General features: G+C 44.9%; 2 protein-coding genes across 31 annotated transcripts in view; both read right to left on the reverse strand.

Moving 5' to 3' along the window:
* LOC102159510 (polyprenol dehydrogenase) overlaps window positions 1–14,625 on the reverse strand; it is a 335,615-nt gene that overhangs the window by 104,546 nt on the left and 216,444 nt on the right. The gene's annotated exons all lie outside the window — the stretch shown is intronic.
* Window positions 3,888–8,893, reverse strand: LOC146394329 (uncharacterized). Its single transcript, XM_085009126.1, has 4 exons — window positions 8,852–8,893; window positions 6,881–7,447; window positions 6,465–6,776; window positions 3,888–4,961 (listed from the first exon to the last, which is right to left on the reverse strand). Exons 1-3 carry the CDS (start codon window positions 8,891–8,893, stop codon window positions 6,711–6,713), a joined length of 675 nt encoding a protein of 224 aa, XP_084865252.1. The 3' UTR covers window positions 3,888–4,961; window positions 6,465–6,710.

Consider the following 14,625-nt stretch of genomic DNA (forward strand, 5'->3'; position numbering starts at 1 on the left):
TCAATCCAGAGTTTGATTTCCCTTCACTCCTTTGGAAAATAATCATAATGTCATCACTGCTTTACTAATTCGACTGATATTTATTGGACACTAAGGCCACATCAAACAAAAAGATACAGACTAAGCCAAGCAGAAAAACAGTAATTCTGCTGTTTTTTCTGGAGCAGCCTCCAGCCTACAGGCAAAAATAAGATTTCTATAGCCATAATGCCACCACTCAAGGGTTTGAGCATGACAAGAGATGTTTGAGTTGGGTTTATGGTCTAACGTGAGGACCTTTTGTTGTATTTCTCATCTGTAGTGGATTGGCAGCAAGACAGAGCAAAATTAGGGCAAGGAAGAAACCCAGGCTGCAACACTGAGCTGCACTCTCCCTCAGACTCATGCAAATGCATCATTTGCACTTGAGACTGTCTTCCTTGAATACGCCTGGAAGCCTTTCTTCCCCTGTCCTGTCTGGCTGGAACCAGCAGAACTTATTCATAAAAAAATAGGTTTGGTCTACATGAACCCACTGGTTTGACCACATATGCCTAGCACAGTGCTCAGCATACCTACATACTTCTTTTGTTAAGCTAAGCAATCTTGGTTGGGTCCTTCCTGGCTGGATACACACCCACCCTCAATAAATGTTGCCCAGTTATTGGTTTAGGGTTTCCCAGTGGTTTCCCACTGGTGCTCAAAAAAAAAAAAGTTAGGACCTAAGACACAATTTCACTCACTCCAGTTGTCCCATTAGAAGTCAGATTGCAAAATATTGAGGAATAAGGAACATTCTGATTCAACTGGCTTCATCAGCCTGGCTCTAAGTCCTAGACGGATGTTGCCAGTAGGGTTGCTGGCTTTAGGAAATCAACACCCAGGACACAGAGTTAAATGTGAATCTCAGATAAAAAACAAATATGTGTTCTTTGGTATAAGCATGTCCCATCTATAGCACAGGACAAACTTCTTATAAATAAACTCTTTGTCTCAAATATTGCACTGGATATATTGACAGTAAACTACAATGCATAGTTTATTGTGCAATATTTGGTATATATTGATATTTAAAGTGTTGTATAACTAAAAATCAAATTTAACTGGTGTCTTGTATTACTTGGGCAACTCCACTTCCAAAGGTGAAGCCTGACTCTTTAGGGGCAGAAACAAAGAGGCAAAGACAGCTGGGTATCAAAAAAATGCAAACAGTCCGTACAGAGTGACCACAGAGACTTGTTCATCCGGATTTTATTCTAAGTAAATAATAGATATGTGGGGCAGAGGGAAGCATAAAGATGCTGCCTCAGCATTATTTCAGAGGAGGTCAGAGAAAGTGTACCTTTCTCATTTGATAAAACACTATGCTGCTATCTAAACTATTAGGGAACATATACCAATGAAGTTAGAATACTCCCTCACTCAAAAATAAACTCAAAATCTGGCTTAAAGACTTAAATACAAGACAATGCACCATATATCCCCAAGAAGAAATCATAGGCAAAACACTCTCTGATCTAAATCATAGCAATATTCTCTTGGGTCAGTCTCCCAAGGTGATAGAAATATAAGCAAAAGTAAACAAATGGGCCCTAAATAAACTCACAAGCTTTTGCACAGCAAAGGAAACCATGGACAAAATGAAAAGACAACCTACACACTGAGAGCAAATATTTGCCAACGATGTGACTGATTTAATTTCCAAAATTTACTAACAGCTCATATAACTCAATAATACACACACAAAACCCAAACAACCTCATCAAAAATTGAGCAAAATATCTCAATAGACATTTTCCCCAAAGAAGGCATATAGATGGCCAAAGGCACATGAAAAGATGCTCAATATTGCTAATTATTAGAAAAATGCAAAACCAAACTGCAAGGAGGTATCATTTCACATCCATCAGAATGGTTATTATCAAAAATTCTACAAATACTAAATGCTGGAGAGGGTGTGGAAAAAAGGGAACCCTCCTACACTGTTGGTGGAAATGTAAGCTATTGCAACCACTATGGAGATTCCTTAAAAAAAACACAAAAATAATAGATGCAAACTATTGTCTTTGGAATGGAAAAGCAATGAGATCCTTCTGTATAGCACTGGGAACTGTATCTAGTCACTTATAATGGAGCATGAAAATGTGAGAAAAAGAATATATATATTTATGTGTGTGATTGGGTCACCTTGCTGTACAGTAGAAAACTGACAGAACACTGTAAACCAGCTATGATGGAAAAAATAAAAATCATTAAAAAAATAGAACTACTATATGATCTAGCAATCCCAGTCTTGGGCATCTATCTGGAAAATATGAAAATTCTAAATCAAAAAGATCCATGCATCCCCATGTTCACAGCCACACTATTTGCAACAGCCAAGACATGGAAACAACCCAAGTGCCCATCAACAGAGGAATGGATTTAAAAAAGATGTGGTACATATATACAATGGAATATTACTCAGCCATAAAAAAGAATAAAATAATGCCATTTGCAGCAACGTGGATGGACCTAGAGATTATCACCCTAAATGAAGCAAGTCAGACAAAGACAAATACCATATGACAACACTTACATGAGGAATCTAAACAATAGTACAAATGAACTTATTTGCAACACAGAAATAGACTCATGGACATAGAAAACAAACATATGGTTACCAGAGAAGAAAGGCGGGGAGAGATTAAATTAAGAGTTTGGGATTAACATGTACACACCACTGTATATAAAAGAGATAATCAATTAAGGACCTACTGTTGAGAACAGGGAACCCTAGCCAATATCCTGTAATAACCCATAAGGGAAAAAAGAATCTTTTGCTGTACACCTGAAGCTAACACAATACTGTGATCAACTATAACTGAAAAAAAAAATGGAGAAAGCCATATAAAAATTTCATGAATTAATATTAAATTAAAAATTTTAACACTATAATTACAAATACACTTGCACATCAGTAATTGCTAAAGAAAAGACTCAGAATGACAGGGCAATTAGATTGTGTGTGGGAGATGTTTGATGTTAATGTCCACAGCAAAATTATTGTATTAGGGTTGTCCAGATGAAAAGAACAGAGTGTGTATGTGTATATACATATACAGGTATTAGCATATAGAAATATATATATGTATGTGTGTGTATATATGCTGGTGTGTGTGTGTACATAGAAGGGGGAGGGTCAGAGATTCATTTTAAGGAACTGACTCATACAGTTACAGAGACTGGCAAGTCCAAAATCCGGCAAGTAGACCAGCAGGCTGGAAACCTAGGAAAGAGGTGGTGTTGCTGCCCAAATCCAAAGGACACCTGCTGCAAAATTCCCTCCTGCTCTGGGGAGGTCAGTCTTGTGTTCTATTCAGGCCTTCAACTGATTTGACGAGGCCCACCCACATCATGGAGGGCAATCTGCTTTACTCAGCCATAAACACCCCACAGAAACATCCAGATGAGTCTCTGACTACAAACAAAACTACATCCTGTGGCCAAGTCGAGGCAACACATAAAATTAACACAAATATTATTGCTAAAATGAAATACTTGGGGAAAAGGAGGAATGAATGTGAGGCCAGGAACTGGAAGCTGCCACAATACACATTTCTTTTTTTTTTTTTTTTTTTTTTTTTTTGCCTTTTAGGGCCACACCTGAGGGATACGGAAGTTCCCAGGCTAGCGGTCGAATTGGAGCTGCAGCTGCTGGCCTATACCACAGCCACAGCAATGTGGGATCTGAGCCATGTCTGTGACCTACACCACAGCTCACACCAAATCCTCTAACCCACTAAATGGGGCCAGAGATCGAACCCACGTCCTCATGGATACTAGCTGGTTTCATTACCACTGAGCCACAATGGGAACACCAACAATATGCTATTTTTAAAAGCAGCCAAACAGAAAGACAAATATCATGATATCACTTATATGTGGAATCTAATTAAAAAAAGACTCAAAAGTACTTATTTACAAAACAGAAACAAGCCTAATTTAACAAGAGATAAATTGGGAGGTTGGGGTATATACACACTACTACACATAAAACAGATAAATAACAAGGACCTACTACTGTCTAGCACAGGGAAATCTACTCAATATTCGGTAATAACCTACATGGGAAGAGAAGCTAAAAAAGAATGGATCCATGTCGATGTATAAATGGATCCCTTTGCTGTACACCTGAAACTAACACAACATTGGATATCAACTCTACTCCAATAAAATTAGATTAAAAAAAAATAGAAGCAGCCAGACAACAAACGGGCTGAGATAAATGGGAAGCAGGTGCAAGCAGTACCAGGTTGGAAGAAGCTCTTGTGAGATGGGAGCATCTGTCATGCTTATGGGCCAGGAGCAGGAGACGAAGGAACGCCTCCCAATAATGACCCCTCTCAGCACCCCCAAGCCAGGAACTGCTGTGATTTCAAGGCAGAAAGAGAAATCCCCTGCAGCTAACTGCCAGTACTCTGTTGTACCAAGATTTGCCTTCACTTTGGGACACGGGAGTCAGGAGAAGAGACACAGATGATGTTTGATCTGATCTATTCTGAAATGTGCGTGTGTGTTCCCAGGAAAGAATCCTTTCCATTGGAAAGAAGCACAATCATACTGTAGGTTATGATGTAGACCTTACAGGTACTATCTGGGCCAACTTTTTCCAAGCACGCATGGCTATCAGTTATTCATTCAACAAACACTATTGCACAATCACCATCATCTTGCCTGCTTCTTTATTTTATTTTTTAAAAATTTGTATTATAATTGATTGACAATGTTTTGTCAATTTCTGCTGTACAGCAAAGTAACCCAGTCATACATATATATACATACATTCTTTTTTTCACGTTATCTTCCATCACATTCCATCACAACCTGCTTCTTTATTTTTAATATATATGGTTTCATGTGCAGTACTGATTTCAAGAATGACCACACTACCCATAGGTCAAACAAATGAGTGGACAAAAGACCAACAGCTCTGCCCAATCCTCCCTTCCAAAATCTTGGGCAGAAATTCTGGGACAAGCCTTGGTCATTTCCACACAGTGTCTAAAACAGACTTCGGATGTTTTCCTTAAGCCACATTTAATAAGACCAAAAAGGAAGATCTCGCAAGATAACCCAAAGCTCACGTGTGCACGATCTTATTGTCTACGTGATAGGAGCCTGACAGCTTATTAGCAAAAAGCATCATGAAGACCATCACCATTACCTTCATCCCATCATCACCGACACCACCATCATCACCAACACCACCATCATCACCGTCACCTCCACCATCACCAGTATCACCATCATCACTGTCACCTCCACCATCACCAACATCACCATCATCACTGTCACCTCCACTATCATCACAGTCACCTCCACCATCTTTAGTGTCATCTCCACCATCATGACCATCACTTCCACCATCATCAGTCACCTCCACCATCTTTACAGTCACTCCACCATCTTTACCGTCACTTCCACCATCATCACAGTCACATCCACCATCTTTACCGTCATCTCCACCATCATGACCATCACTTCCACCATCACAGTCACCTCCACCATTTTACCGTCATCTCCATCATGACCATCACCTCCACCATCATGACCATCACTTCCACCATCATCACAGTCACCTCCACCATCTTTACCGTCACTTCCACCATCATCATCGTCACCTCCACCATCTTTATCGTCATCTCCACCATCATGACCATCACTTCCACCATCATCAGTCACCTCCACCATCTTTACCGTCATCTCCACCATCATGACCATCACTTCCACCATCATCACAGTCACTCCACCATCTTTACCGTCACTTCCACCATCATCACAGTCACATCCACCATCTTTACCGTCATCTCCACCATCATGACCATCACTTCCACCATCATCACAGTCACCTCCACCATCTTTACCGTCATCTCCATCATGACCATCACCTCCACCATCTTTACCGTCACCTCCACCATCTTTACCGTCATCTCCATCATCACCGTCACCTCCACCATCTTTACTATCATCTCCATCATCACCGTCACCTCCACCATCTTTACTATCATCTCCATCATCACCGTCACCTCCACCATCTTTACCGTCACCTCCACCATCATCACCGTCACCTCCACCATCTTTACCGTCACCTCCACCATCATGACCATCACTTCCACCATCTTTACCGTCACCTCCACCATCTTTACCGTCATCTCCACCATCATCACAGTCACTCCACCATCTTTACCGTCATCTCCACCATCATGACCATCACCTCCACCATCATCACCGTCACCTCCACCATCTTTACCGTCATCTCCACCATCATGACCATCACTTCCACCATCATCACAGTCACTCCACCATCATGACCATCACTTCCACCATCTTTACCGTCACCTCCACCATCTTTACCGTCATCTCCACCATCATCACAGTCACTCCACCATCTTTACCGTCATCTCCACCATCATGACCATCACCTCCACCATCATCACCGTCACCTCCACCATCTTTACCGTCATCTCCACCATCATGACCATCACTTCCACCATCATCACAGTCACTCCACCATCATGACCATCACTTCCACCATCTTTACCGTCACCTCCACCATCTTTACCGTCATCTCCACCATCATCACAGTCACTCCACCATCTTTACCGTCATCTCCACCATCATGACCATCACTTCCACCATCTTTACCGTCACCTCCACCATCTTTACCGTCATCTCCACCATCATCACAGTCACTCCACCATCTTTACCGTCATCTCCACCATCATGACCATCACCTCCACCATCATCACCGTCACCTCCACCATCTTTACCGTCATCTCCACCATCATGACCATCACTTCCACCATCATCACAGTCACTCCACCATCTTTACCGTCACTTCCACCATCATCACAGTCACATCCACCATCTTTACCGTCATCTCCACCATCATGACCATCACTTCCACCATCATCACAGTCACCTCCACCATCTTTACCGTCATCTCCATCATGACCATCACCTCCACCATCTTTACCGTCACCTCCACCATCTTTACCGTCATCTCCATCATCACCGTCACCTCCACCATCTTTACTATCATCTCCATCATCACCGTCACCTCCACCATCTTTACTATCATCTCCATCATCACCGTCACCTCCACCATCTTTACCGTCACCTCCACCATCATCACCGTCACCTCCACCATCTTTACCGTCACCTCCACCATCATGACCATCACTTCCACCATCTTTACCGTCACCTCCACCATCTTTACCGTCATCTCCACCATCATCACAGTCACTCCACCATCTTTACCGTCATCTCCACCATCATGACCATCACTTCCACCATCAACATCATCACCGCCTTCACCATCACTGTTATCTTCAGCATCATTATCCCCACCATCATCATCATAACTTCCCTCCCCTTCACCATCAGCACCCTCCTCCTCCTCACCACAACTCTCACCCTTGAGAATCTGAATCCCCTCTCATGAGTCATCAGAATGGCCACTTAGGCTTCTGAGGAAACAGCCTGGCCTGAAAAGACTCTCCCTCGTGTCTTTATCCCTCAAAGACAGTTGTCTGACTGATGCTTTCCTTTGGGCAGTGGGGCCCCCTCGCTGCCGAAAAACAAGGGAAAGTGATGATCAAACCTCCTTGGGAGACAGCTCCTAAATGGCCTCATAACAAATTGGTCTGGTTTGAGCCTCCTAAGCAATTTCCAGCACAGATTCATCCCTTACACTCCTTTGTTATGTGTTACCTCACGGCTCCTTGGGAATCCATTAATGGAAACTCAAGTGAATACCATGTCTTTCTCTACTTCCTCTTCCCTTGAACAAGTTTGGTTTCTCTACTTCCTCTTCCCTTGAACAAGTCCTGAATAACCATAGGCATAGAAATGTTCATTTCTGCTACTTTGCCCTTCCAGAAGAGCCATCTCTAAAAGAATGCATATCTAGGTAGGACTGGGCTGCCTTGCTGTACAGCAGAAATTGGCACAAAATTGTAAATCAGCTTTTTTAAAAAAAGTTTTAAAAAAAGAAAAGAAAAAGAAAAAAACGAAGAGACATCTGGCAATCTGGAAATGAAAACACTCAGGTGGACCCATCCACTAATTTTGAAAGAGTGGCTTTAGATTCTTCTAGGGGTGAGCATCTTTGAGATCAAACTCAGATGAAAATCAGAGAAGATACATATGGAAGCTGTGCTGGGAAATGTATTGGGAAAAAGAATTGGAGGAGGAAGGCTGGTTATTTAGCTCAGACATGGCTGCATGTAACTAGACCAAGGAAGGGAGTCTCCCCATGGTCACAGGTCCCGTAGGGGGAGCAACAGAAAATCAGGGGCACCAAATCTGTCAGTTCCTTCTGAGCTGCTGTGGGCTGATGGCTGCATCCTGGCCCCATCAACAAGGCTTGGCAGTGTATTTTTAGCAAAGTTAGAGCTTGAGAACCAAACTTGAGTCAATCTGGGAGGAAAGCCCAGCTGACAACCATGACTCAACAAGGCCAGCCTGAGACTCCACAGGTTCAAATGGTTATTCAAACAGATGAATGGTACCAGGCTGCCAAGGTGACATGGCCAGGTGTCTGTCCAGGTGGATAAAGCTGGCGAAAGAAATCCAGACATGAAAAGTTTGGAAAATGAGGCAGGAAGACTTGCCATTGTGATGAGCCAGCCATCCACCCACCCGTCCAAGCATCCATCCATTCACTATCCATCCATCCATCATTCATCCATCCATATCCATCCATCCACTCATCCATCAACTCACCCATCCATATCCACCCATTCACCCATCCATCCATTGATCCATCATCCATCCACATCCATCCATATCCATCAATCCACTCATCCAACAAGCATGCGTGATGTACCAGGAACTTCCCCAGCCTCGGGGACACAAAGCATAAAGACATGGTCCTGCTAACAGGACTCCAGGCTCCCAGTCAGAGTTGAGGCGTCAAGAAGAAAGATTCACAAGGAAGGGCACTGAGGTTGGGTGACTGCAATACTAGGATGTAGCCATCTCTTGCTTTAGAATGATGGCTCACAAAAAACAGAGGGGATTGTGATGCAGGGGTCAACTCAGGATTCGGGGATTGGTACCAAGGACCTCACCCCCGCCCCCCATCTCTGGCAGCCCAATGAGAACAGGGACATCATTTTACGTTCTTCATGAAGATCTGCTGCAAGAAGGGCTTCCTCCACGGGCAGCTTTAAAGTTCCCTCTTTCACTGGATCTAGGAATTGACATGGATGTGAGCTTCCGAGTGGAGACATGGGAGGAGACAGTGGAAGATGCCTTCTGTAAAGATAAGGGGATGGAGGAGGAGAACAAAACCCAAGGGTGGAAGTTAAAGATGAGATGCAGCGGTGAGAGGACCCTTCAAGGGGAGCTGGAGAGAGGGTAGCACTTGCTCTGGTGAAGGGCAAAAAATGCCTAAGGTAGAGGAGGATGCCAGGAGCACAAAACTGTAGTTGTTGAGGACGGCGTTGCTCTAGGAATGACATGGACTCAAGGGCAGCTGCAGGACACATGGCAGGTCATGGTTGGGTGGGTTATCTGGGGGAAGCTGGAGGATAGAAGGCCTTGACCGGGTGGCCAAGGGCTTGGGCTCACAGGCAATGAGAGACGGTGGAGGCATGGCTGGAAGAGGACGGCTCTTCTCCGTGCCCTGGATTCTGGTGGAGAGAGACTGGGAGCAAGAGAACAGGAGAGCATGGCTCTAACTGACCCTTGCAAAGAACCGCTCACAGCAGAAGAGCAACAGAGAAACCAAAGCACCAGAGTGATTTCCAAAGGTGAGTGAGTAAAGGAACGCGACGTCCATGGGAGGTTCAAAGTCGCTCACGCTCAGTCATCGTGGGGGCTCCGATCGTGGGTGTCCTCTGAAGAAATCATTGTGTTCTTAAGATAGAGTAAACGGGGGAGTTCCCCGTGTGGCTCAGTGGGTTATGAACCCAACTCGTGTCCATGACGATGCAGTTTGACCTCTGGCCTTGCTCAGCGGTTTAAGGATCCAGTGTTGCTGCGACATGTGGTGTAGGTGGCAGATGCAGCTGGGATCCTGTGTTGCTGTGGCTGTGGTGTAGACCCGCACCTACAGCTCTGATGGACCCCTAGACTGGGAACCTCCGTATGACGCAGGTGCAGCCCTAAAAAGGAAAAAAAAAAGACAGAATAAATGGAGAGAATGCATGAGCAGCAGAGCCAGGTGTCGATGTTGTAATTAAAAGTATTATGTGAATAAGAGAGAGAGAGAGTTTTACTGAGAACATAAGTAGCCACGAAGACGTGTTGGGGGAAATTCAGCGTCCCCGGGGAAGTGCCCCCTTCCATCATCCAGCCTTACCGATGATGGCAAAGCCTGTGATGCGGCCACAGGAAAGAACCGGCCATTTTTGACTAGCTTACTTTTTTTGTTGTGAACACTTTCGCTTATTTATTTTTCGAAATGAATAATGAAAAAATTAACGCCTCACATGCTGAGCTCTTAAACAGGTAAAAGAGCATGAAGCACTTTTTATAGTCTATGGCCATTCCACCCTGAACACAACCCATCTCTTCTGAAATTCGGGGGGGGAGTTGTATATTTTTTTAGGGCCCCACCCGCGACAGATGGAGGTTCCCAGGCTCGAGGTCCAATCAGAGCTGTAGCTGCAGGTCTACACCACAGCCACAGCAATGCAGGGTCTAAGCTGCAACTGTGACCTACACCAGAGCTCATGGCAACACCGGATCCTTAACCCACTGAGCGAGGCCAGGGATCGAACCTGAGTCCTCATGCATACTAGTCGGGCTGGTTACCACTGAGCCACCATAGGAACTCCCGAAATACTTTTTAGAAAAAAATTGCTCAGCAACTGCGCTCGAGTGGTCAGTGGGTCCCCTTGTCCCCATGGTCATAGTTCTGCAGTTTAGGAAACCATGGAGCTGGACATGCATGAGGTTTTGTCCTTTTATGTATCACGGAATTCCATTTGCTAACCGTCTTTCTTCACTTAATTTTATTTTTATTGGAAGATAGTCGATTTACAGTGTTGTGTCCATTTCTGCTGCACAGCAAAGTGACCCAGTCAGACATATATTTACCTTCTGTTTCTCATACGATCTTCCATCCTGGTCTCTCCCAAGAGGCTGGACAGAGTTTCCTGTGCTGGACAGCAGGACCTCACTGCTGATCCATTCTCAATGTCCTAGTTTGCATCTACTCACCCTAACCTCCCCGTCCATCCCACTCCCTCCCCCTTGGCAACCGCATGTCTGTTCTGCACGTCTGCGAGTCTGCTTCTGTTCTGTAGACCGGTTCATTTGCGCTACATTTTAGATGCCACATAGAAGTGACATCACGTGGTGTTTGTCATTCTCTGTCTGACTTCACTGAGGATGACAATCTCTAGGAGCCCACTTTCAATACAGTAATGGAGTAAAAGGAATACGTACAGTCACTCTCCACTATAATATCTAAACGTGTGACCAGCAGAGAGTCTAGGATGCCAACATACAGGGACTTTGGGACACACACAGGCTCTGACCTCTGTTGCAGAAAAAGATTCAAGTGGATGCAAACTAGAACGGATTAGCCATGAGGTCCTGCTGTCCAGCACAGGCAACTCTATCCAATCTCTTGGGACAGACCAGGATGGAAGAGAATATGAGAAAGGGAATGTATGTATATGTATGACGGGGCCACTGTGCTGTACAGTAAGAATTATCACAAACCTGTAAATCAATGATAATTTAATTTAAAAATAAATTTTAAAAAGATTCGATCAGGGATTTGAGCTGTTGGGACGCAATCTCTGTGACCTGTGCATTCGGAATTAACAGAACAACCAGAACTCACGTGCTGGAATAATGGTGGAACTGGAAAGGAAGGGGAGAGGGGCCCGCCTTCCTTTGTCCTTAAATGGTTATGTAGACTGGCCAACGGGGACCGGCTGTCGAGCACAGGGAACTCTACCCAGTACCCTGTGATAATCTATAAGGGAAAAGAATCTGAAAGACAGTGGATGTGTGTGCATGGATCACGGAGTCACTCTGTTGTACAGCAGAGACAACCACCACCTTATAAATCAACTCAACTTCAATAAACCCTAAAAAAAGGAGTACGAAGACGTGGTCCATATACACAACGGAATATTACTCAGCCATAAAAAAGAACGAAATCATGCCATTTGCAGCCACATGGATACACCTAGAGATTCTCATCCTCAGTGAGGTAAGTCAGACAGAGAGGACAAATACCATAGGATATCACTTTTCTGTGGAATCTAAAATACGGCACACAAACGAACCTCTCTACAGAACAGAAACTGACTCACAGACATGGAGAACAGACGTGTGGTTGCCAAGGGGGAGCGGGGGGAGCGGGCTGGATGGGGAGTTTGGGGTTCGTAGATGCAAACTATGACACTGAGAATGGATCAGCCATGAGGTCCTGCAGTCCAGCACAGGGAACTCTAACCAGTCTCTTGGACTTGACCATGAGGGAAAATTACACGAGGAAAAGGATGTATATCTGGGCCACTATGCTGTACAGCAGGAATTGACACAACACTATACTATAATAAACAAATTAAAAAAAGAATTAAACCTGGAGGTCCTGCTGTGGCGCCACAGGATCGGCGGTATCTTGGGAGCGCTGGGACACAGGTTCGATCCCCAGCCCTGGCACAGTGGGTTAAGGATCTGGCGTTACCTCAGTGGGAGCTTAGGTTGTGACTGCAGCTTGGGTGTGATCCCTGGCCTGGGAACTCCATATGCTGCGGGGTGGCCAAAAAAATTCAGAAAAAGAAAGGAAGGAAGCAAAAAAGAAATCGGTATTTACAAATTCGGGAGAGTCTGCAAAGATCAGGAAAGGGAGAGAGAGATAGCATCCCTGTGTGTTCAGGATGGCATTTGAGACAGGGCTTGGCATCTCTCCCATAGGAACTTGTTAGGACAGAAAACAAGGCTGCCTGAGAATCACGCCAGTGAAACTGACCCTCCCGTCCTCACCCAGTGGGTGCCACGGTCTATGCTGAGAGCAAACCTGGAGTCTGCCTGTCATGGTGAAACTGAAGCCTGGGGGACCTCCCCAAGCTCAGATGAACCGAACCTGGCTCACGTCTCCCGGAGGCAGATGGAAACGTGCCTGGGATCGAATACGCGGGAATCCAGTGAATCCAGTTACTCTGGGTGTGCAGAGAGCCGGAGCTGTCAGTTTCTGCCAACACAGCCCAGAACGTTCCATGGAAAAATCAAGCATTTGGATAATGAACGTGAATGAGTCGGGTGCAACCCCGACCCTCGGAGTCTCGTGTTCATACCTATAGAATATCATATCCATTCTCATAGCAGTAGACAGTGCAAACGACCAAGGAGCTGAGCTCTCAGGGCCCTTTGCAATGAGGACGGCCACGTGTTGCTGGTGGACTCTGCAAAAGGGATCGGATTCCTGAACGGCAACAGACACAGCAGGAGAGGTTCCTTTGTGGCTTTTAGGAGTCATGCTGCGATCCCCGACGCTCGTGGGTTGCTCTGATTCCAACCCCAGAGAGCTGCATGCAAGAATATCTGAGATCATCTGTTTTTCTTCCTTCCTTTTGATTTCTCTTTTCTTTTTCAGGCTGCATCCGCGGTATCTGGACGTTCCCAGGTTAGGGGTCGAATCGGAGTTCAGTTGCCAGCCGACACCACCGCCACCGCCACGCCGGATCCAAGCTGCATCTGTGACCTACACCACCGCTTGTGGCAGTGAGTGAGGCCAGGGATGGAACCTGCATCTTCATGGATCCTAGTTGGGTTCTTAACCTCCTGAGCCACCAAGGGAACTCCCAGCCACACTGCTTTAAATCATTTGGGCGAAACCTTTCAGACTTTCTGGTCTGATGCCCAAGGTGGGAGATGGCCAGAGAGATGGGCAGAGACCCAATTTTATGACAAGTGTTCACTGCAGGGTCACAACCACACAGCTGTCTACACACTCAGGAAACTCTCTTGTGTAGACACTCCTTCCCCCCACCCCGGAGCACATTACAACTGCCCTCGCCAAGTCCGGTCCCCACATAAACCAGTCTATCCTTTTTTTCCCCCAATTAGCCTAAAATCTGAAGCTCAAGGGCACATTTCTAAAAGTATCCATCACTCCATCATTTTTTAAAATTTTCCCCCACTGTACAGCATGGGGACCAAGTTACACTTACATGTATACATTTTTTCCCCCACGCTTTGTTCTGTTGCAACATGAGTATCTAGACATAGTTCTCAATGCTATTCAGCAGGCTCTCCTTATAAATCCATTCCAAGTTGTATCTGATAACCCCAAGCTCCCGATCCCTCCCACTCCCTCCCCCTCCTGGGGTGGCCACAAGTCTATTCTCCAAGTCCATGATTTTCTTTTCTGAGGAGATGTTCATTTGTGCTGGATATTAGATTCCAGTTATAAGTGCTATCATGGTATTTGTCTTTGTTTTTCTGACTCATTTCACTCAGTATGAGAGTCTCTAGTTCCATCCATGTTGCTGCAAATGGCATTATGTCATTCTTTTTTATGGCTGCGTAGTATTCCACTGTGTGTATATACCACATCTTCCTCATCCAATCATCTGTTGATGGACATTTGGGTTGTTTCCATGTCCTGGCTATTGTATCACTCCACCTTAA

This window comes from Sus scrofa, chromosome Y (genome assembly GCF_054392235.1).
Source record: "Sus scrofa isolate SSC_HxYL_T2T_F1_AM1 chromosome Y, Sscrofa_HxYL_maternal_Yorkshire_Landrace_v2.0, whole genome shotgun sequence".
In the NCBI taxonomy this organism is placed as follows: domain Eukaryota; kingdom Metazoa; phylum Chordata; class Mammalia; order Artiodactyla; family Suidae; genus Sus; species Sus scrofa.

Excerpts from the sequence above, each read along its gene's own strand:
- LOC146394329 (XM_085009126.1), bottom strand. The coding sequence starts at position 8,893 with ATGTCTTTATGCTTTGTGTCCCCGAGGCTGGGGAAGTTCCTG. Across the intron at positions 7,448-8,851 it reads CGAGGCTGGGGAAGTTCCTG|ATTCTCAAGGGTGAGAGTTG; the intron begins GTACATCACGCA and ends GAGGGGATTCAG. Across the intron at positions 6,777-6,880 it reads TGACGGTAAAGATGGTGGAT|GTGACGGTGATGATGGTGGA; the intron begins GTGACTGTGATG and ends AAGATGGTGGAG.